General features: G+C 38.1%; 1 protein-coding gene across 9 annotated transcripts in view; it reads right to left on the reverse strand.

The window, feature by feature from the left end:
• VWA3B (von Willebrand factor A domain containing 3B) overlaps positions 1 to 20,928 on the reverse strand; it is an 88,558-nt gene extending 67,630 nt beyond the window's left edge. For 5 of the 9 annotated variants that reach the window (XM_087871462.1, XM_034431355.3, XM_034431358.3 and 2 more), the window contains exons 1-7: positions 20,618 to 20,776; positions 11,354 to 11,425; positions 9,950 to 10,174; positions 9,635 to 9,729; positions 5,177 to 5,427; positions 4,460 to 4,619; positions 1,184 to 1,353 (exon numbers count right to left, since the gene is read on the reverse strand). In XM_087871462.1, the coding sequence (XP_087727588.1) occupies positions 1,184 to 1,353; positions 4,460 to 4,619; positions 5,177 to 5,427; positions 9,635 to 9,729; positions 9,950 to 10,174; positions 11,354 to 11,425; positions 20,618 to 20,636 (992 nt within the window). In that variant the 5' untranslated portion in view covers positions 20,637 to 20,776. Of the gene's footprint in view, positions 1 to 1,183; positions 1,354 to 4,459; positions 4,620 to 5,176; positions 5,428 to 9,634; positions 9,730 to 9,949; positions 10,175 to 11,353; positions 11,428 to 20,617; positions 20,777 to 20,807 lie in introns of those variants that run through there. The other 4 variants (XM_087871464.1, XM_087871461.1, XM_087871463.1 and 1 more) reach the window with 1 other exon arrangement.
• Between the last annotated feature and the right edge of the window lie 3,820 nt (positions 20,929 to 24,748).

Consider the following 24,748-nt stretch of genomic DNA (forward strand, 5'->3'; position numbering starts at 1 on the left):
AAAAAAATCTGTTCTGAAACATCATTTAGAAGAAGGTGCCAAAACAACAGCCATTCAAGAAATCAAGTTATATAACAAAATATTTTCTGCAATATTCATTTTTTATCTTGTACACATTAATCAGGGCATTTGTCATGGTATTTAACATAACATTTCTGATTTTTTTTTTAAAGGACCATGACTTGTTCATTGACATAAACTTTCCAACTATAGAACTACACATTCAGTCAGCTGCTACATTTCTCCACTAGACTATAGATTTACAACCAGTATTTTTTTTTTAATTAGCACCAACACTACTGGCCTTCCAGGAATCTTTCAAGAAGTGAGTTTCAAGCCAGGCCTGGGGATCCCTTGAAAACAGGCAACCTGCAAGACGGCTTTATGAGATACGAGTTTTTAAACCCGTATATATGTGTTTATTTTTGATAGTTATTTTAAAATGTGCATTTCTGGTTTTTTTATGCTACACTGCCCAGAGTTACATCCATAAAATGGATAGCTATATACATTTAATAAATAACTTTTTTCCCCAGTACCTCAGTACCTCAATCTCTCTGGCCATCATGCCTTGAAAATCTGGGAAGTGCAGCTCAGCACATGCAAAGGAACTGACTGGAAAAGATATTCTAAGTGTTTTTATCTGGAAAGATGATAGATATGCCTTCAGAACACCAGACTGATATAACCATTTTGATTATTCCAGTATGTTTAGCTATTGCTTCAATAAAAAGCTAAATAAAGGTTCAGCTTTCACCATTGTTGCCTCTTGGAAATGACTACCAAGGCATTCCTTGCCATAATTATTTTTTATCTATGGCTGGTTTCACACATCATGCTAAGCCATCATGAAGTTTATTGGATGTTAGCTTAATGCAGTATGTGGACTTAGTCAATTGCTTGCGATCTGTATTTTCTTCAGTCAGCCAATATGGCTTTTCAACCAACCCTGGCATCAGCTTTGTCACTAAGATAGGAGAAATGACTGCTACTCCAAGGATTTGTATATTCTAGCTTTTTCCACCATGGAGATATGTTTGACTAAAGCTCCCATCATCCCAAAATAACATGAAGAATGTGGTCTAATCTAGCTAGAAAGCACCAGTGTAAGCAACTACAGAGGGACATCTTATAATTGGGATTTATAGAGCTGACAATGTTAAATATCCCATTTACTTCATACCTGCCGGTGGTTAGCTGACTCAGATCCTTTAAGAAAGCAACTGTTTCTTCTTCTCTAGCGTTGAAAGATATGGTATGGATTGGACATAAACTTCTTGAGATCTTCTGTACGAGCAAGTACTTTGCGCATTCTGGTATATCACCCACGACAAAATAGTATACGGCTTCTGTCTGAAGTGCACAAGTCATTCAACAAAAAGAGTTACAGACCTTTAGGTCAAAGACCTGGACAACATGATCAATATGCAAAGCAGAGCTATACCTTTCTATTTTTGACTGACATAATTGCTAAAACGATAGAAATGCCCATAGCATGCAGAATAGTCAGAAAAAGGTAAGATATACAGCAGTCTTCACATTACCAATATGGGCCTTCATGCTCAATTCACATGTGGACTTGTACAGTACACATTTTGAATAGTGTCAAATGTCATCCTTGTGTGTCACCAAGGCCACAATTAAGTTGGGTGCCCTGATAAATTTATCACACTTTTCCTTTAAAAATGAAAAAAGAAAGTGTATAGACTTAAGAAATGGGATTCTGGTGCATCGTTATTTGACTAAAAGAAGCAGAAGTGTGAAAAAATATTTAGTTCTAACTGGATTGTCTTGTGGCAGAACTACTAATTTTATAACCTGTATCCATATACGGTTCTAGAAATACATTTTCTTGAAAGGGTTATTATTGAGAGGGTTGGACATACTACAGCAAACTGCAGGTAAGGGCTCATAGGACTGAATTACTACATGTTAAAACTATGTAATAACAATTTAAAAAATGGGTTCCAGCATTCTAAATTCAGATAACTAGTGAATTGTGTCCCAAAACAATACATTCCTAGGACATCTATTGTCAGGAAGAAATAGGCTTAGGAACAAATTGTTTTTTGATAGCTAAAATCAGTTTTACGAGGACAAAGTTACATGGAACAAAGTTAACATTTTTAATGAAAGGATGAAGAATGACTATTCTATGGCCATGCTCTTATGTGAGCAGTTTGAAGATTTTATCACCTGAAAGAATTAGGATTAATCTAGGATTGGCTAGATTCGGTTGCACAAATTAAGAGCTTCTGATACCTGCATGACATCAATATTACACACAAGGACCTGCACAAACCATTTGAAGAGAAATTTTGCCAAGCAACTGAAAGATTTCCTTTGAAGTCATTGTTTGAAGCCTCAAGGTAGACACTCTGAGGTAGAAGTCCTAGTGAAAGTGTTTATGGGCATCTGTGGACGTCTGCAAAGGAGCTTGAAGTGGTTTTTCTGAGTTTTTGGGGCCTGCATCTATTTCATTGCTCAAGTGGCAACTTCAGAAGGTGACTTTAATCACTTCACAAAGCACCACTACTGATGTTTTATCAATTGTTTTTAATAAAAGTAATAGTTTTTTTTTTTTAAATAGTTATTTCTTACTCCATAAAATGGATTGTCTTTTTATCAATTTCCTCAGTTTGGTGCCCTCCAGAAGAGTTTGGTGACAAATTCCATCACCACAGACAATGCCAGGAATTGTATGCTATGCCTATAAAGTTGCACATTCATAACAACACGTTTTGCAAGTGACTGGGTTCTAAGCTCTAGACACAGTGATAATTTGTCCATGTTCTATCTCAGAAACCATTTTCATTGACTGATGTGGAGCCCACTGCCTATATCAGAAGAGTCATGTCATGTGGCTCTTTTTAAAGTAAGTTTTCCCCCAGATGCCTGTTGTTCTGCGGTTTGTTTGTTTTTAATTGTTTTCATATTGTGTGCCATCAAGGCCACAATGAACTTGGATGACCTGATAAATTTAATAAATAAATAAAGCTTCCATTTTCCAGAAATGGGAACTGTTTAAATTTTTCCCTTATGCTGTGTTATCAGAATGATTTACAATATCTGGACTTGCTGTGTTTATATTTCTGTAACAGAAGTGCAGAAAGCTATTTTCTATTTGAGGTTGGATATAGTCTCCACAAAAACATCTCCCTGTCTGTAATATAGTTTTGTGTGATCCTCAGCTTTAATTTAAGTCCTGACTTTTTTGTATCAGCAATTTATGGCTTACACATCCACGGATGGACAAGGAGGGGTAAATAAGAAAACATGAGTCACAATGCTGTGATGCAAACACCAGCCCTTGCATACTTGTATGCAATGTTATGACTCAAACATGTACTTGCCTCATGACATTACAATGCATCCTTTCTGATTTTGGCTTCATTGGGTTTAGGAATGGATGCCAGTGTTCAATGAATTAAACTTCATTAACGCCACTGGTGCTGAATCTGTAGCCTCCATACTTAACAGGGAAGAGGGCTGCTTTATTTTACTAGGATATACACTATAAACAACGTTCTGTGCGCCTTTGGTATTTAGTCATGCCGGCCACATGACCACGGACACGTCTTCGGACAGCGCTGGCTCTTCGACTATGAAACAGAAATGAGCACTGCCCCCTAGAGTCGGGAACAACTAGCACATATGTGCAAGGGGAACCTTTACCTTTACCTTACAAAAGATTTCTGTCTTAACAAATACAGTTCAGAGATGTCTGCTTCAGATGCACCTGACTACCTTCAAATGACTAAGGCATGATCAGCATTCAATACTTTGAATGGATATACTGTGTGGCATACTCACACTTCTCTGTACATTTGAACAATTAGTCGGGAAATTTCTAATTAATTGTTTCCAAACAAGCCAGTACAGTGTGGCTTTTTTTTGGTGTGTGTGTTAAGGAGACAACTAGGAGACCCTATTGCACTTTCAATATTTCTGCATAAATATGACCTAAAACATGATCTGTTCTTCCCACAATCCCTAAAACAACATAAAGAGAACCCAATTAAATATAGAAAATTTAGGTGCTTTCACCAACTTCTAAGTACCACTCTATATTTAATTAGACTTTCTAATTGATGTTCCTATGAAAGGCTGCATGCACTGGAAAAATGCTCATGTATATTTCCACCTAATATACCAAAAGGGATCATTCCAACTAGGGCTATATATTTCAAAGCTCTTTGGTGTCATGGAAATATTTCTCTGCCCTTGTTCCAAGGGGAATTAGAAAGAAAGCTTCTGCCTTCGGAATAGGACACTGTCATGTACATCTGTTATTGGTAAACTTCAGCCTGCAGAACAACTTGAAAGAAATTCCTTCTAAATAAGCCCCATATTCTTTTATTAGTACTTGGGCCCCTCATAATTCATTCCTGCAGTACTTGCAGTTAAATCTCATTGGGGTATCCTTAGTCCTAACTGAACACTTCTGGAAATAGATTACCGTATGATCAAACAGTGCCTCCAAGATTGCTTCTGTAGATCCAGTGTGACAAACAGCTGGTAGGTATTCCAGTGTCCAGAGCCACTCAGTGGCATCTTCTATAGAGTTCTTGGTAGCAAAAACAGGTTTCTCTTGCCATGGCACAAGATCCTGAGCCACCCTGCAAAGGAAGTAACTAAAATATTTGGAGGAAATGCTACATTATCCTCTTTCAAGGACCAAGAGGAAGCATATATATATATATATATATATACGCTTGGGAAGCCTGGGAATTCCTAAGACCAGAACGCAGAGAGATATTCTCTGATGTCTAGACAGATACATGATCAGGGTGCCAAATGTCCAGGACATATCATAAGCCACTCAGAGTTGCACATTAGTGACAAAATTCTGCTCATTCACATGGTCTGGCACCTGTCTTTGAGAAAGCACTGTACAAATGAAGGAGGCAATAATCTAACTTTTGGGAGCTGACCCCACTCCAGCTTGTTTTCTTGATCACTTTCCCATTACAAGTAAAGCTCACCTCTATTACGTCTAACAGACAAGAAATTCTTCTCGTCTCAGAAATAGTTTAAAAGATATGCAAAAATGTGCAATACTTTCCCTTAGTTATTTATATTTTATATGTCTTTCCAAATAGCTTGTTGCCATTTAAAGAGCAGTGGTAAAAAAAATAGTATATCTCACTAATAAAATATACTGTAGATAACTTACCGGATTAAGTTAAATTTCTCAATTTGGGTGACTTGCTGCTTTAAGACCATAGAAAGTGCTTCTCGACAGAGATTGAACTCACTTAAAGAAGCAGTTCCAAAATCCAGAACAATGGAGATATTCTGTTCCTGTATTACTCCAAAGACCTGTCGACTTTCAGAAGTTAACCAGTCCATTCTTTGTTTGTATAGTTCAATCATTCCAGTTAGACGATTTGCAAAATTAAGAAGAAGACTCTTTTTGGCTGTCAACTGTATTTAAATAAAGAGAGAATACTAAATTTCAAGATAGTGACCAGAAAACCTGAGAAAAATTCTTTCTTTCTTTCTTTCTTTCTTTCTTTCTTTCTTTTTCTTTTCTTTCTTTCTTTTTTTCTTTCCTTCCTTCCTTCCTTCCCCCCATTCTCTCTCCCTTCCTTCCTCCCAACAGATCAACATGGCTTATTATATTCTGTGTTTGCTGAAGACATATTATTTCAAGCACAGTCATCTTTTGAATTTATTTAATTGAAAGAACATTTGATTTAGAAAGGAATACTGGAACAGTATTATCTGCTGAATAATTGTACACAGGATCTAACTAATGCTGGTCAGAATGTTGTCAAAGAGGAATTGGCATCAGTAATTCATATCTCCGAATGCTCTTCAAGGCTCTCCTTGGAGGCTCCAACTGGTCCAGAATGTGGCCGCGCGGGTGATTATGGGCGCACCTCGTTACGCCCATATAACACCTCTCCTGCGCGAGCTGCACTGGCTCCCAGTGGTCTTCCGAGTGCAATTCAAGGTGTTGGTTACACCTTTAAAGCGTTCCATGGCATAGGACCAGGATAGCTACGGGACCGCCTTCTGCCACCAACAGCCTCCCAACAACCAGTTCGCTCCCACAGAGAGGGACTCCTCAGGGTGCCGTCAGCCAAGTTATGCCAGCTGGCGACACTCAGGAGGAGAGCCTTCTCTGTCGGAGCCCCTGCCCTTTGGAATGATTTACCCCCGGATATTCATAACATCTCTGATCTCCGGGTCTTTCGCTGTGGCCTCAAGACCCTACTGTTCCGACAGGCGGGGCTGTCTAATTGAATGATTTTAAATTGGGTTTTAACTTTGGGTTTTAAAATTCGGCCAAAACTATTTAATGATTTTAATTAATTTTAACTATGATATTGTATATTTATGTTTTAATTTTGGCTGTACACCGTCCCGAGTCCTTCGGGAGGAGAGCGGTATATAAATAAAATTATAATTATAATTATAATTATAATTATAATTATTATTATTATTATTATTATTATTATTATTATTATTATTATTATTATTATTATTATTATTATTATTATTATTATTATTATTATTTCCATACCACCACCCATCTAGATTACTGTAATGCATTTGTACATGGGACTGTCAATAAAGGATACACTGTATGGAAAGCACAATTGGTTCAAAATGCAGGAGCCCCCATACTTTTGGGCTCCTAGCACTGGGAACATATAACATTGGTTTTGTGAATCCTGCATTAGCTATGAATTGGTCTCCAGGTCCAATTTAAAATGCTGGTTTTGACTTACAAAGTATTTGACATTCAGATGCTTTCAGGATCACCTTCACTGTCCAGCTCCAGCTCAACCAAATTAGATTTAACAGGAAGAAAATGCTACCAAACCAATCTCTGCTTCAGGAATTTGGGGGCAAGGGGAGGCTAAGGCAAGGATGTGCTGGTCTTAAAGACCAAGCAATTTTGGAGACCTTTCCCCAATTTGATCTGATATAGCCTTATTTTTATTTTCTTTGTATTTCTGAAGCATTTTTATTATTTATTTAGATTTGGTTGGTTGGTTGGTTGGTTGGTTGGTTGGTTGGTTGGTTGGTTGGTTGGTTGGTTGATTATGGCCATCATTTTGATTCCTAGCAATCCTATAGATAGATTTTCTCCATGGTGATCTGTTCCTAATTTGATCTTCCCGGTCTTCTAACAATGTACTCATCACCATTATAACTGAGTCCATCCACATTGCTGCTGGTCAACCTTTTCTTCTCTTTCCTTCTACCATTTCCAGCATTACAGCCTTGTCCAACAGTTAGGTCTTCACCATTCTTCTACTCTGATACTAAACACAGGAGCCCCCCCAGGGTTGTGTGCTAAGCCCCTTCCTTTATTCCTTGTACACACGATTGCACCCCACTGTATAACACCAACACAATTATTAAATTTGTGGATGACACGACAGTGGTAGGGCTCATTAATAAGAACGATGAGTCAGCATATAGAAAGGAAGTACAAGGGCTGACATTGTGGTGTAAAGAAAATAATCTTACACTTAACACCAAAAAAACTAAAGAGCTTATAATTGACTTCAGGAGGAAGAAAGATGTACATTTACCATTGTACATAAATGGTGAGGAGATGGAGAGAGATGGTAGTTTTAAATTTCTGGGCATTTATATCTTGGAGGACCTCTCATAAAATATGAATGCTAACATGCTTGTGAAGAAGGCACAGAAGAGGCTGTACTTCCTGAGAATGCTCAGGAAGATAAATCTATCTCAGCATCTACTTCTGTCCTACTATCGCAGCACCTGACATGTGAGATGTCCTGACATACAGCATTCTTGCATGGTATGGGAGCAGCTCTGCAGCAGACATAAAAGCTCTACAGAGAATTATTAAAACTGCCCAGAATATCATCAGGCTCCAGCTACCAGCCCTGGATGACATCTTCGAATCTCGCTGTTTGAGGAAGTTTGTTTGTTTGTTTGTTTGTTTGTTTAATTAATTCAGCTTATATGCCGCCCTACCTCACAGTGGACTCAGGGCGGCTCACAACAATAAAACAAAAGCCACAATAAAAATAAAGACTAAAATCTAAAAAATTTAAAATTAACCCATTAAAACCCTTAAAACCCCGTCATCAGGCCAGGTCAAGGGATTTGAAAAGCCAAGTTTTTAATTCCCGGCGGAAGGTGCGAAGGTCAGGCGTTAGTCGGAGCTCCAAGGGGAGTTGATTCCAGAGGGTGGGCGCCCCAACCGAGAAGGCTCTACCCCTGGGGGCCACCAGCCGCCACTGTCTAGCCAACGGCACCCTGAGTAGGCCCTCTCTATGGGCGCAAACCGGGCGATGGGATGTTGTTGCTGGCTGTAGGTGGTCCGCCAAATATCCTGGTCCTAAGCCATGTAGGGCTTTATAGGTCAACACCAGCACCTTGAATCTCACCCATCTCATCTCACTCATCTCAAGTTGCATAACATCCTCAGAGACTCTTCCCATCATGCTTTCAATCTTTTTGGACTGTTGCTTTCTGGCAGAAGATACAGAACAATTAAAACTCGGACCACACGTCTTTTGAATAGTTTTTATCCCAGAGCTGTAATTGCACTCAACAATGAACTAAAGGGCCACCATCAGTGAGCTGTTGGACAGCATTACTTGGTCTGTTGTGTGGATGTTTGGGTGGTTTAGGGGTGGGGAATTTTGGTGGGTGGCGGTGGGTCTGGGGAGTGTCATGTGTGTTGGACTTGGTCTCTGGGTGTTATGTGAAATTCGTTGTATGTACTGTGTATATACGTACAATGACAATAAACTTTATAAACTTTATATACATAATATGTCAGATGCAAGATAATTTAAGACTGCTCATGTGTGCTTCAAGGGAGATCTCTGAGTTGATTTGTTCAGTGATCCACTGGTTTGTTTTCTTGGCTATTTATAGTATTCTCAAAATCTTCCACACCAAAGTGTAGAGGTGTCAGTATTCTTCCTAGTCTGCTTCAACAAAGTACAACTTTCAGTTCCATAGAATGTCACAAGAAATACCATGGCTTGCACAAGTCTGATCTTTGTAAGTCATGCCATTTGAATATCTATTCTAAGGCCTTCATGGCTGCTTTGCCAATTGCTAGTCTGTAGTGTATTTCTTGACTGCTTGTTTCTTTGCTACTGATGGTTGATCCTAAAAAGCAGAAGCTATTCATCACTTTGATATCTTAATGCTAAGGCTGGTTGTTCAACCTGTGTCGTTAGTGTCATCTTCCTTATAATTTTAGCTCCATTTTTTTTTCACTTTAGTACTTAACTTTTATTATTAGAGCTTGCAGATCCTTTGCATTTTTGGCTATCAAGATAGTATCATCAACACAGTACAAATAAGATTTATCTGAACTGTGGTAGCATAGAAATATGTTTAATAAATAAACATCTGACATCTCTTATCCAAAAACTGGGCAGCTTTTGGAGGGGACCAAGTCATTTGGGGAGAATTTGGAAAGCTACACCTTGCTCTGATGCCTTAGAATTTACTCCCTACTTTAAAAGATGCTTTTTCCAACTCCATTATTTAAAGATTCCTCAGATGTGTGTAAGCAGCAAACATGCTAGACAAAAGACCATTTTATCTGCTGCACATTCCCCTTCAAAAAAGAAAGAAATGCATTACTTCTAATAAAATATAAATATATCACACTTACATTATAGACCTTGCCATCAGATACAGCCCTGTACTGATGGTACAGACCATCTGCATATCGTGAAGCCACAATTTTTCCCAAGACGGAGACATAGTCTACAATAGAAAGTGTTGTTCATGTATAACTTACATCATGTGCATTCTTTCTTCATCGCAGTCTCTCGCAAGTTCATGAAGTAGTAACTCCTGCTAAGGAAAAGCTACAAACTCATACACATGTTGCCATTTATTAACAAAAGGGACATCTAAACAACAAAAGAAGTAACAGCTTGTAACACAATAGAGATCTCTTTGCACGGTCATATTTTAGGAATACCTTCTTTGTGCTGGAATCCAATTTGGGAAAAAATCTGAGAAAAAGTCATCTTGTTCTTCTTGAGTCCATAAAGTTGAAGCCATTTAGCAGAAGAAATCAGAGTTTGTACATCCAAGTCCCACCGGACATCATTTGTCCTTTCTTTTGCTTCCATTGCATTCTTAAAAGCAACAAGTGATTGAGATGTTTCATGCTCCTTTTTAGTCTTTCCATTAACAGCAACCTCTGTAAAGGGAAATAAACTTATCTATAGCAAACTTATTTAGATGTCCCCTTCCTTCCCTATTATTTTTTATTTTTTAAAAAGCTATCATTGATAAACGAATTACTCACTACTAAAAGTAATAATATCCCTGTAACACACTATAGATCCTAGAACTTCCAACCACTATGATTGCTGCATTTCTCCAGCATAACTTTTTGCAAATTGCTGAAATTTTTACACAATTTTGAACCTGCAATCAACCTACAAAAACTGTGCTAGTCCTCTACTTCAATGGACGGCATCTGTCGGTGCTCCTTTTACTTTTAGACCTTCACAGATAAAAGAGTGAAAATTCCAAGGAAGACTTCTACTGATACCTCTAGGTTCTTTTGAGGGAGGACCTTTCTGGGATACCATGTAGAAAAGTGAACTTGGGAAGCACTACATCGCTTACGTATGGTAAAAAATCCAGATGGAGACTAATTGCCTTGATTAAGAAGGAAGAGGAAAATGTAGTTCTCTTCAGTCTTGTTCCGAGCTCTCAGTCCCTTGCCTTCTCAGATAAACTAAGGAAAATCTCACCAACTTTAGCAAAGCAGCATAGGGAATGTCTGCTATCAACCAACTAACTATCCTCATTGAAGATAGTCCTTTGGGTAAATAGACCTCATGACTGGTTGTTTTGCCTTCTGGTAAAGCCATTTGTTCAAAAAGCCAAGCCTTGAGAACAATGGCCCTAAACAACTAAAAATTATTCCAATATTTACAGGAAGAGCCAAGGACTTCCTGGGTCTTCAGAGGCCAAGGCACTCTACCAGAGAAAGGAAAAGGAAAAGGAAAAGCAAGATCAGCTGAGAGCTCCTGCAAGTGGTCTGCTTACCAGAGCAGGGAGAATGGAACAACTAGTGAGAAGCTTAATCTCAAAGATAATTCTTTGGCCCTCCTGTTGGAGTGAATGGAATGAGTAATTCTGCCAAGGATATACTCCAGCCATAGTAGGAAGAGAAATAGTCCTATTGTACTGTTATGAATTCCACTTGTTATTTACATGGATATCCAAACATGCAGTCCTGAAGAAAAAATTATTTCTTTGCTGCACCATTGCCATAAGATACTAGAATATAATGCTATTTTCTTGTCGAGAGAAACTACCCATGTCTAGTAGAAATTTCAGGAGTAAGCATTTAATAGATACTCACGTTTACTCCAAGCAAGTTGATTACTCATGTTGCCAGTCATTCCAAGGACAGAGTTTGTTTGGGCTTCCATTCCTCTTAAATCAGTAATAAAAACAAATATAAATTATTATATTGGTTGCATTAATTTAAGGCTGTCTCAGCAAACTTAATCTAGGATGGGTATTTATACATTTAATGATTTCTATAACAATAAATTGAAAGATTTTTTCAACAATAAATGGAAAGATTCCCTCAAATCTAACAAATTTATGATGCCATCATCTTTCACAAATTATAAGATGCTTTTGCACAGCATAAAAGCTTATGCTGTAGTGAATTTTTAATAGTCTTTAAAATGCCACAAGATTGTTTAAGTAGAAGGTAAACACTTGAATTATAGCTGTTCTGTGCTAATCACATTGCCTGCCTTTTTGGCCCTATTTTAAGGTGGTAGAATTAGTTTTGGAGGCTCTATTTCTTGTGGAGGCTAAACGATTCTGGCTGCCTAGAAGCACCAATATTAAATTGCTTAAATTTAAAGTCCATAGTTTCCTAAAATAAGGATTATTCTATCATGGGCTCACAATTCTGAAAAGTCCCCCAGTCCGTCAACTTTCATCAATTCCCATAAATCTAATCTAATCTAATAATTTAATTAGTTTAGTTTAGTTTAGTTTAGTTTAGTTTAGTTTAATTTAATTTAATTTATTTTAATTTATTTTAATTTAATTTAATTTTTATTATTTTATTTTAATTAATTAATTAATTAATTACCATCTCTCTTACAACAAACTCTGGGCAGTTCCCAATCAAAAATTAAAATGACAAAAAAAAACCCATATTAAAACTATTAAAAGTCATCGAGTCAAGCTTCCGATGTGTAGTTACTTCATCTTATCCCAGCACTTTAGGAGGGTGAGAGTCAGGTCTTTAGTGTTTTACGGAAGGTTAGGAGGGTAGAGATCTGTAGAAGTTCAAGGAAAATGATTTCTGTAGGGCAGGGACTGCCACAGAAAAGGTACATTTCCTAGTCCCCATCAACTGATAATCTTCAAAGGAAAGGACTAGACGCATGCCCACCCTATCAAATGCAGCAAATGGCTGTCTCCTACAGACAACATAGATACCTTAATCAGTATTTCCTGTTTGAGAATGATAGGAATTGAAATCCATCATATTTGGAAAGCGCTAAGTTAGGAAAGGCTTATCTAGCTTTATATATATGCTTGAAAAGGCATTATCAAATCAATCAGATAGGTAATCTCTTATATAGTTTGTAGATTTGAAAGGTATAAAAAAATAATAAAATCTCATACTACCCACAGAGGCAGTAAATATTTAGAGACACTTTAAAAACACTTAATACATATACAATTAGAGATGCTAGCTCCGATCACTGACCAGGTTAGATCCTGTAGATGGCAGTGATTTTAAGCATCTCAGATGCAAATTTGCATGCAGAAAGTTAGTTGTGTGCCTTTTGCATGCCAAGCATTCTGCCCTAACGAAGTAACGAATAGTTAATATAATATAAGCTAGTACAGGTAGACCACTATTTATGACGACAGTTGCCAAAATTTCTGTTGCTGAGACATTTGTTAAATGAGTTTTGCCCCATTTTATGACCTTTCTTGCCACAGTTGTTAAGTGAATCAATGCACTTGTTAAAATAGTAACATGGTCATTAAATGAATCTGGAATCCTGATTTGACCCAGGGCCACAGCAACCATCATAAATATGAGTCAGTTGCCATGCATCTGGATTTTGATCATGTGACTATGTGGATGCTGTAAAGTGTGAAAAATGGTCAAAAGTCACTTTTTTCAATGATATAACTTCAGTCACTAAATGAACTGTTGTAAGTTGAGGACTACCTGTATTTGCCGCATCATTGTTGGTTACATGGAGGAAGTATTACCTGAAAAGGAATCTGATTGAGATTACATAAAACCCTTATAACAAAACACAAGAAGTTCTTTCCAACATTTTTTAAAACTCTGGGAGAATGAATTGGGATTTGAAATCATAACAATTTTTTTTAAAATTTGATTTATAAACCGCCCTTCTCCGGAGACTCAAGGCGGCTTACAATGTGCTCAGCAATAGCCTTCATCCTTTTGTATATTTTATACAAAGTCAGCTTATTGCCCCCACAACTGGGTCCTCAATTTACCTACCTTAGAAAGGATGGAAGGCTGAGTCAACCTTGAGCCTTGGCGAGATTTGAACCTGCAGTAATTGCAGGCAGCTGGTCTTAATAACCAGTTTAATAACAGGGTGCCTTAGACCACTGTACTACCAAGGCTCTTTCACAGAGAACTGTTCATATTATTACAGATTTCCCTTTAAATCTATTTCATCTAATCATTAAGAATGGATCATGAACATAAAACACAGGTAGCACTATATAGCATTAAAATTACACTATAATCTTATTACTATTTCAAGACTGTGTTGACAGGGTCGGATGTCAATTGATATAGATTGGATGTCTGATGGCAAACACTTTGGGCAATCTCAGTATTGGTTTGGTGCCCAAATTTTTGACTGCAGATAGATTGATATAAGAAATTGAATTCGTCAACTGCCAGGATTGTTTCTACAAAATTTAAAAAAACTAAAATAAATATTTCATTTAATTAGTGACTCTGGAGAAAAAATTAACAGAACAAAAAGTCTGAAAAAGTCTGCAAGGAAGAGCCCCATTGTCAGACCTACCAGTTAGATCAACGCACAAGTCAATTTTACAGAAAGGCTAAAAATACTTTCACTAAGTTTGTTTGTAATAACAAAATCTTGCAAGTTTGATTGTGGGGTATGTCTTTCTCCTTCTTATCCTCATGTGAATTAGGGAGTTGGCCTGAGCCTCTTCTACATATTTTCTGTTGTTGTGAATGTGAGATCTGTTTTTCCTTTGATGTTATTGCTTTGATAACAGAGTTCACATATTTCCGTCAAGGTCATCTGCCTCATTCTTTACACTCATTTATTAGCTGCATGAATATTGTTTTCCTTTAACAGATTATGCCTTTTTTTCCCCTTTTTGTCTGTACTCCCTAATTTTGCTTTTTCCCTGCTTCCCTCACTTTTTTCCATTTTAACCTTTTTTCTCATTCTTTGTATTTTACACTTTTCGGAAATCTAATAAGGTTGTTTAAAAAAAACATTTAGAAAATGATATCAATAAGATGCACTAAACCAATAATTTATATATAGTGGTATATGGTTTAGTGCATGTTGTTGATATCATTTCCTAAAAGTTTTTTACAACCTTATTAGATTTCAAAATGTGTAAAATACAAAGGATATAGATACATACAATACATACATACATACATACATACATACATACATACCACACACACACACAAGGCACCCAGTCCAGACTTCTTTCAGATTCAACTTTCAGACATCTGTATTCAACTAAAATTCTAACCCCTTGTAAATCATTTCCTAATCATTTAATTGTCTTGGTTGACTGAGCCATAGTTTGCTAAATCCAAGGCCCTGAGTTTTCATAACACTAATTAGCAAACCACATTTTAGGATGTATATTTTGAAAATCCAACCACAGGAAATCAGAAGGTAGGTCTGCAGGCAGGGATTAAGGTGCTTTAGTCAAAGAAATGATTACCCTCTACTTGCTCTTTTGTTCTTATCTGCTCTATATCAGAGATGGCACTTCAGCCGTGGATTATGGCTTCACCAGAAACCCAATGCCTACCACAGACAGATATAAAGTAATATTGCTTTTAAAAGGCGGATGGGAAGAAACAGGCTCCGACTCAACTCTTCCAAGACCGAGTGGCTGTGGCTGCCGGCATCCCGATATAGACAGCTGATACCATCGCTGACTATTGGGGGCGAGTCATTGGCCCCCACAGAGAGGGCTCGCAACTTGGGTGTTCTCCTGGATACGCAGCTGTCTTTAGAAGAGCATATGACAGCCGTGGCCAGGGGAGCTTTCTATCAGGTTCGCCTGATTCGCCAGTTGCGACCCTTTCTAGATCGGGATTCCTTACGCACAGTCACTCATGCCCTCATCACTTCCCATCTGGACTACTGTAATGCTCTCTACATGGGGCTCCCCTTGAGGTGCACGCGGAGGCTCCAACTGGTCCAGAATGCAGCTGCACGGGTGATATTGGGAGCGACATGGCGCTCACATGTAACATCTCTCCTACACGAGCTGCACTGGCTCCCAATGGTCTTCCGAGTGCGCTTCAAGGTGTTGGTTCTTACCTTTAAAGTGCTCCATGGCTTATGACCTGGGTACTTACAAGACCACCTTCTGCAACCAATAACCTCCCACCAACCAGCATGCTCCCACAGGGTGGGCCTCCTCAGGGTGCCGTCACTAAAGCAATGTTGACTGGTGGTTCCCAGAGAAAGAGCCTTTTCTGTGGGGGCACCTACCCTTTGGGACAGGTTACCCCCAGGGATACGAATGATCCCAGATCTTCGTACTTTCCGTCATGCACTTAAGACCTTTCTATTTCACCAAGCTGGGCTGGCATAAATCTCTTCTAATTGTTCTAAATCTTTATGCTGAAGATTCTTAACCGATGAACCAAATTGGCTTAATCATCTTATATTCACATTTTATATGTATGTTATTTTAACTGTTCACCGCCCTGAGTCCTTCGGGAGAAGGGTGGTATAAAAATTAAATAAATAAATAAATAAATAAATAAATAAATAAATAAATAAATAAATAAATAAATAAATAAATAAATAAATGTATGTATGTATGTATGTATGTATGTATGTATGTATGTATGTATGTATGTATCCCAGATCATTCCAAACCTAGAAATCTATTTCCAATGCCATATCTAAATTGAGCATTTTAGTAGCCTAAGTGGGAACATTCATTTTGATTGGAATTCAGAAACTCTTGTTGGCTTTCTACTTCCTATTTTTAATCACTCTGCCTGTCAACCTTTTTATTTCGATTATACTTTTTCAATTACATGGCTTCTGTCATAGATCCAAATCACAACAGTGCAATAGTCAACACTAGCACCAACAGTCACCTTGACAACCTTTTAAAATACAGCTGTTGATGGATTGACTAGTTAATAAACAAAAAATCCTCGATATATGTGTACAATAAAGGACATGTGCAAACATTTACCCTTAACACCAAATAATTTGCTTCTGGCAAAATCCCCAGAAAAGTTGTGTTAACAAGCCACTGTCACAATGTGGTGTTGGTTTGCCAGCAGAGAAATGCATACTGCTAACAGAAATGCTAGCCTGCCATGCACTATTCCAAGAATTAATCTCGTATCAGTAGTCAACGCTAGCTAAACTATTGTTGCACATGAACAGACAGAACTAATCATAATTGACTAGGATCATTAAACATGCTGATTCAATGCTGTACAAACAACAATTAGCACAAGTAAATGATCAGTTATAAATCATTTTAGCACCATCATAACTTTGAACAGTCATTAAACAAACGGTCATACATTGAGGAAAACGTGTACTAAGAAACAGATTTAAGCAATGAAATAAAACAGAATTGGCTGTATATCAATAAGGATAACCTTTATTGTCATGCCATGTAAATATTGGGCAGCGCATGACTCTGCAGTGGAAAGCCTCCTTATCCATGGATGACCTCAGTATAGAATACTGATATTATAGGATTCTAAAGAACAGAGTTTTGCATTGCTCTTAAAATAGATTGTATTTAATAATTTTCTGGGAATCTAGCCAATTGTGGTTAATCCATGAATCCTGTCTGGGAAGCTTCCCTCCTAGAAGAATAAAATTTTTTGAGGAATATTAAAAAAGGTAGAATATTATATTTCCCTAAATGAGAAATGGAGAAACATGTTTTTTAGAGACAAAAAGCAACCCCCACCTTCCTTAACAGCCCACAGATGTCAGCATTTAAGCGATAAAGAGCTTATTGAAAGAAGACAAGTATCTAGATACCTCTATTCATAAGCAAATATCCTCACCCAAGAGCCAAAACAGGATGAAAGACATTAAGCCACAATAGGAATTACCCAACACCCTTTCAGAACACAAGCCCCTTCACTGCATCACCCCCAGCAAACTTCAACCAAACCTGAGAGCTCAGACAACCTATAGAGCCAGCTATGACCCCTACATAACCCCTACAACACCCAATAGAATACATGTTCTTGCACAGGAACAGGAAGCTCAAGTGCAAAGCTTAAAAAAGGTATAAAAACCCTTCACTCTCAACTCCATTTTGTCAGCTGCACCAGAACCATGTGCTTGGTGGTTCTGTTCATCATTAAACCCTCTTTCCAATCAGCCTCCATGTTTCCAGTGTCTTTCTCTCAGCTTGGAATTGAACCAGATAAGATATTTTCCCCACACCTGTTAAACAAATCATGGCTTAATGCAATATGTCAAAATCAGTATGCTTAAAACATTGAATTTATGACTACAGGTAGTCCTCAATTTACAATACTTTGTTCAGTGACCGTTCAAAGTTACAATGGCACTGAAAAAAGTGTCTTATGACTGTTTTTCACAATTACAACCATTGCAGCATTCCCTTGGTCACACAATCTAAATTTGGGAACTTGGCAACTGACTCATAGTTATGGCATTGCAGTGTCTCAGGGTCATTGACCTTCTGACAAGCAAAGTCAATGGGGAAGCAAGATTCACTTAACAACTGTGACAAGACAGGTCATGAAATGGGGTAAATTCACTTCACAATTGTCTCACTTGGCAACAGAAATGTTGGCTTCATTTGTGGTCGTAAGTTGAGGACTTACCTGTATATCTTAGGAGAAAGCACAAATCTAAGCATGGAAAATTTAGAGAATCAACAGAAACTAAGATTTCCACACAGAAGTTGTTTAGCATGTCACATTCCCTGATCTTCACACTAAACCAATTTACAAATGGCGGAAAGTGAGAGAAACATTGGAACTTTTTTTTCTTTCTCTCTTGCAAAAAGGTTCTGAATGTATTTGAACAGGAAGTTTGAGCCAGGATCAACCCTTTGTTACGTTAAACAGACTAAAAGCTTCTGCGACTTCAACTCACAGAATTCTGGCAGTTGAAGTCCATAAGTCTTAAAGTTGCCAAGGTTGGAGACCCCTGGACTAAAGTCCTCGATTTTGAACTATAACAAAGAATACAATGTTTGTGTGTACTTCCCTTCATATGTCATTAGCATAGTGGCAGTGTATTCTTTATTATAAAGGACAGTCCTTTGTTTCAGATAGCTGTCCTTTAGATTTATTTTTCAAAAGTTCTCTGTTTGCCTTTATTTTGGTCATTTTAACTTTTAACGATACCACCTAACGCATACTTTCATATTCATGTGAAAAATATGGAAATTCAAATTATCTTTTAAAGTATAGTTTTACGTATTTTAATTGAGTTTAGATACTTTTATTTTTTAAAAAAAGCCTCTGTAAAGTTTTTTCTTAGTTTTGCTCTTAATTTTTCTGTTGTGAAGCAAGGTTATAAACATAAACAATTAAATTTGTTTATCCTTCGGAGCGTCTTTCAGATTTTGCTCCCTTTTCAAGTTTGTCCTTTTATTTTTATTTTTCAAGAAAATATGGTCACTGAAATAATATGGTCCCTAAGCCCTGGTGCTATAACACTGTCTTCTGGAATATCAAATTCTGGCTCAGATGTTAAGATGTCCTGAAGTAGTCCTGGGTGCAAGTCTTGTTCTATCTTCTTCATATGTGATGAATGGTGGCAGTGGAAAAGGGCCACCTACTTTTTACCATGCTGCTGAACTTTGTATTTACATCTGGTTAAGTCTGTGACACTTAAGGCTACATTTGGAGGCTACAGCTGGTGCAGAGTGTGGTGGCACAGGCAGCTTTGGGAGCCTCAAGAATGGCCCCTGTAACACCACTATTGCACACGCTGCTTTGGTTACCCGTCTGCTTCTGGGTGCAATTCAAGGTATTGGTGGTCACCTTTAAAGCCCTTCCTGGCATGGGTTATTTGTGGGACCGTCTCACCCCACTGGGATTGACCCATCCCACTCATGCCAGCAGAGGAGGCATGCTCCCATCAGCCCAATTATTCCGGCTGGTGGGGTCCAGGAGGTGAGCCTTCTCTGCTGTTGCTCCTGCCTTCTGGAACATCTTGCCCCCACTTCCATGTGAGGTTGACCCAGGGGTGAAATCCAGCAGGTTCTAACAGGTTCTGGAGAACCGGTAGCAGAAATTTTGAGCAGTTCAGAGAATCAGCAGATACCACCTCTGGCTGGCCCCAGAGTGGGGTGGGAATGGAGATTTTGCAATATCCTTCCCCCAGGAGTGGGGAGGGAATGGAGATTTTTCAGTATCCTTCCCCTGGAGTGGGATGGGAATGGAGATTTTGCAGTATCCTTCCCCTGCCATGCCCACCAAGCCACGCCCACAGAACCGGTAGGGTTAAAAATTTGGATTTCACCCCTGGGTTGGCCGCAACCCTCCTATCCTTTCATATGGGCCTAAAGACCCCTATGGCAGAACAGCACAATGGAGGTGGTTGAAGAAGTAACAACAGACCCCACCTCCCCGCATTCTGCCCCACCCGCTCCACATGTCCTTAGATTTTAGTCTTTGGTTTTAATTTATTTATGTTTTAATGTAGATATATATTTTAATGACTGTAAGCCACCCAGAGTTACCTTATGGTAAGCTGGGCAGCCAATAAATTTTATAAATAAATGGATAGACAGACAGGATTCTCAGATGTCTGATCCAGCACATTAATGTTATCAGCACATTAAAATCCTGAGAGAACTGCAGTTCTGAAGAAAGCCTATGCAAATTAACGTGAGGATAAAGCCTAGCAAAAGTTTCAAATTTGGATACAAAGACCCAGACCGTTATGAAAAAAAGTTTCCCCTAGAAGCAAAGGTCGGGTAGCTGTAGAATTAGGCTGAGAAAAGATATATTTTGCAGAAATTGTTCAGTTTACCTACAGCCATTTCACAAACCGGACAGGAGGGAAGGTATGCCAGCAAATCATGGTTTGGCAGGCCTGTTCTTTGTGGCATGCTGCATGGATTGGTCAGAAGGCAATGGAGAGCAGGCGGAACTATCCATTTTCTTACCTCCAAAATTCCTTAGCTACATTTCTTGTATTGCCCTAAATTCCAATGCAGAATATTTGCATTTCCCCCCCCCCAACAAATCAAATTTTCTCCCCCACAAATCTAAGGATCATACAATCAAAACATGCGGCCCCTACGAAAACTAATTAAGAAAAGTGGATATTCCAATTAATGTTTACTATCTATATATCAAGATGCTGCTTGACATTCGTACCCCGAAGCTCCTTGGTCATCAAAGGAGGGGAACTCAGTCCCTGAGATGCATTAACTGGAAACGAATGGTGGCATTACCCGGCCAGCCAGGTCTCCAGCTTTCCACCCATTCTGGGAATCCTCCGTGCAAGGTAATAGGGAGGCTACTAGCACCCCTGCGCGGCTCTCCACGGGGGGGAGGCCCGCCTCACCTGGTTCGGGCTATCAGGCCGCTTCTATCCCATTGTGACGAGCAAACGCGGCGAATTCCAGGGCGCTGCAGCGATTCGTCCTGCTTAAAGCAGCCGCCCCGTTTTCGTTGATGCTAGAGACGGCGCGGTTGCTAAGGCAGGGCCAGCTGGCAGAGGCGATCGGAGCCTAGTTCCGAAGGATAAAAGGTGCTGGGATTTAAACGCGTCTCTTGCAGTTTGCCCTTTTTTTTTTTTTTTCGCTGCGGTGCTTAATCCCAGACATCTCACTGCTATTTATATAATGCTTTTCCTTCTAAAGAGGAAACTACGCTCCGACTCCCTGGACTCTGTTTAGATTGTAAAAGAATTGTAAAAAAAAAAAAAAAAAAGCAAACATTTTTGTTTTTCTATATAGTTTAGTCACAGGTCTCTTCTTGTTCACCACCTGCTTTACTTGGGAAAGAGAGTTTGTGGCTCAGAGTGTCAGGATGACAGTGCAAGGACATTGCCTGCAATAATCAGAGGTAATCGCAGGCAGATGGTAGTTTCCCACGCAGGCCTCAGAAGTCCTTGTCCTTGGCTGCAAATGATGGAGATAATTATTTAAAGATGCTCTCGTTATGGGCTGGAATTAAAGAAAATGTTCAACGGGAGTAATGAAGGGCTGCCTTTTTTATAAACAATTTCTGTATAGCATTGCAACTAAGATCAATTAATGACTGTCTGGTTTGCCTAGAGCCTACCTCACCAAGGGATTTTGATCCAGTCCCAATTTCTCAGCCTAATTTATCCTGCAAGCTTGTAATGAAGATTGTGAGGAGATGATCCAAATCATCATCAACAGCAACAAAATAAAAGATAGACAAGGGGAACTAAAATGTTGTCTGGAATACTTCCCCAACATGCTGGAAATGCAAACTCCAAAAAGGAAACTATTACCATATGTGGTGGTCCTGACAGAAAGCAAAACAATATTGGCAAATGATTAGAAAACAAATGGAAGGAATCATACACCAAAAAATAGAAATGAGACCAGAAACCTTTTTATTAGGAATAATTATAGGATAATATGAAAAGGAAATAAAATATTTAATCATCCACATTTTAACAGCAGCACGAATAATCTTTGCCCAAAATTGGAAGAATATTGATATACCAACAGAAGACAGAGTAATCAGTAAAATTATGGAATGTGCAGAAATAGACAAACTTACAAAGAAAATACAAGGAAAAGAGGAAAATGATTATTATTTAGTATGGGAGAAATGGTACATTTGGTTGGAGGATAGAAAAGAAAAAAGATAAGGAAATAAATGAGAAGATATAAATTATAGATATGAACATTAAGTACCAATTTAGGTTAATAGTGAATTAAAAATATTGATTAAGAATATATAGAAATGATGTATTAGGAATATAGATATAAGAGGTTAAAACAAGAAAGAGTAAAGGTATAAACAAGAATATAGATTACCGATGCAACAAGTTTGAAAAGAGAATATATAGCTGATTTTTGTTTACTTGTTTGTATTTGTATGTTTTGTTGTTTGTTTGTACTTTCTAATAAAAAATTTATTAAAAAATAAAAAAAATAAAATGTTGTCTGGAACAGCTCAGTCTTTGGCAGGAAGAATGCCAATCTGATCCCCACAGGTTCTTCTTCAAATAGTATCCCTTGACCTCAAGGACCCTTACTTCACAAAAGTGGGAAGCTATAAGTAGATTTTCCATAGATGGTCTAATAATCAGAGCAATTCTGGTTGAAGTAAGGTGGCAGAGATTTTCTTGCTATTACCAAGAAAAAATTAAACTACCTAGAAATGCTGTTATTAATATTTGTACTATATTTGTGTAAATTAGCTATCCTATCTGCATATTTCATAATTATTTTCCAAGAAGCCTTTTTTCTGTAGGAGCAACTTTATATACTGAGTAAAACTTACTTGCTAAGAAGTTATTCATATTAAACTATGTCGCTGTTCTGCTCCATAAGTAACAACCCTAGAGACAAAAGGGTGACTCTAAATAATTACAGAAACCATGGGAAATTACACAGAAATAGATTAAATCTTGCCAGTTTGGCAGTTAATTATTGTATAGTAGAAATGGCAGTGCAAAATACAGCTTAGTCCCATTAAAAACGCTAGAATCTTCTCACAAGGGGAAAAAAACCCACCAAAATCTGTATTTGAACATGCCAGATTTACAGGAGTGTGCTAGCTTTTGCGTTTCATTAACTTTTCCCCAGCAAGATGGTAAAAGAGATAAGAAAGCTAAGGAAGAAAAATGAAGGCTTACATTTGAACCTTGCCTGTGTTGATCTTAGGGCTTGTCCCCATTATTAGGTAAAAGCTAACTACCTAAACTTTAGCTGGCATAAAATAATGCTGGCATGAAATTTGCTGTCTCTGTTTCAAAACCTGCTTATGTTGCATCTGTTCCAAGTCACTGCAGAATAGCACTGTCCTGATTTCTGAGTGTGCCAACTATTATAAGCAAAGTGTTTTGCTTTCCCCTCTGGCTTTATTGACATTCCCTTTCACCATGTCAACAGCCAGTGAGCAAACACCTGCCGATGGAGCAGGGCAGCACAAATGTGGTAGGTTTGATTCAGGGCTCTAATCTTTCTCTAGATTAGTTTATCTGTCCCTCTTTTTATGTACTAACTAGGCATCCTCCAATTTAAAATCATATTAAAAAAAGAAAGAAAACAACAAGGCAAAAGTTATTCTAGAGAGATGTGAGGCTGAATTTGCCATGGCACTGAATTGTATTCAGTTCTGTGGAGTCTGAAAACTGAAATTACTGTAATTAGCAAACCTTACTTCAGGAAGAGGAAAATGACTGAAACTGACAAATATAAGAAATCTGACAAATAAGTTAGAATAACCAGTTCAAAAACTCTTGTTTTCTGAAAGCTGCCATGATAAAAAAAAAGCGTGATTGCCGCATCGAATGGTAAAAATACATTTTAAAATACTACTAAAAGAAAAAAAATGTTTATATTCTGCCTTTATTACAGAATATTTTTAAAACAGAACACCTCTATTCGATTACTCCTCTTCCCCAAATAATATAGTGGAAACCTGCTGAGCTTTCTTCAGCTTTGTTGAAGGCATGAAGAGATGGCATCAAAAAAAGGAAGTAGAGAAGTTGATTGATGTGGGGGTGGGAAACAGGAAACCAAGCGCTAATGAAGAGACCCTGTACTGGGAAGAAAATACTGCAGTTGAAGCTGGAAAGTGATTAGAGGGGAATTGGCCTCACAATACTCCAGCCCTCTAATCACTGCCACAAGTCATCTAATCTGACCTCAAAGATAATGGGTGACAAAGCACTGCACATTTACACAATTTAAAGCTATAGTAGGATAGTACTAGATGAAGGAGGAAAGTCTTACCTTAAAATAGGTGCACCTAATAATGACTTAATACTCATGGACATGAGATGACAGCAAAAGTGGAAATAAGGCCTTAGATGACAGTAATATGATGAGGTGCAAATTAGATCTTTTCGGATGCAGAGAAAGTACTGCAAAAGTTGTCCAACATAAAACTTTGTTTAACTGAGAGCAAACCTAAGGAAAGAACTGCTACTTTCTCCTGGAATGGAAAACTATTTCTAATTATTCAGGCTGCAGAAGGAAGTTTTCCTCGATGGATAGGAAGGTCTGTAGTGATTCTCAGTCATCCAGGTCATAGTTGTCCCAAAGGTGCTTTTTCAGGAGGCAACTGGACTTTCTTGTTTTTTCCTTTGAAGATGTTTTGCTTTTCATCCAAGAAGCTTCTTCAGCTCTGACAGGATAGTGGGAAATGGAAGGATTTATATTCCTTGCAGACAGTTAGTAATCTGCATCCTTTTAGAGAGTCCTTGAAGCACTTGGAGGTTTATCTGTGTCATCAGGGTCACAAGTGCTTCAAGGACCCTTTAAAACAGCGGTGCCAAACTTGCGGTGTCATAGT

This window comes from Pantherophis guttatus, chromosome 5 (assembly GCF_059756535.1).
Source record: "Pantherophis guttatus breed Tessera chromosome 5, ASM5975653v1, whole genome shotgun sequence".
NCBI lineage: Eukaryota > Metazoa > Chordata > Lepidosauria > Squamata > Colubridae > Pantherophis > Pantherophis guttatus.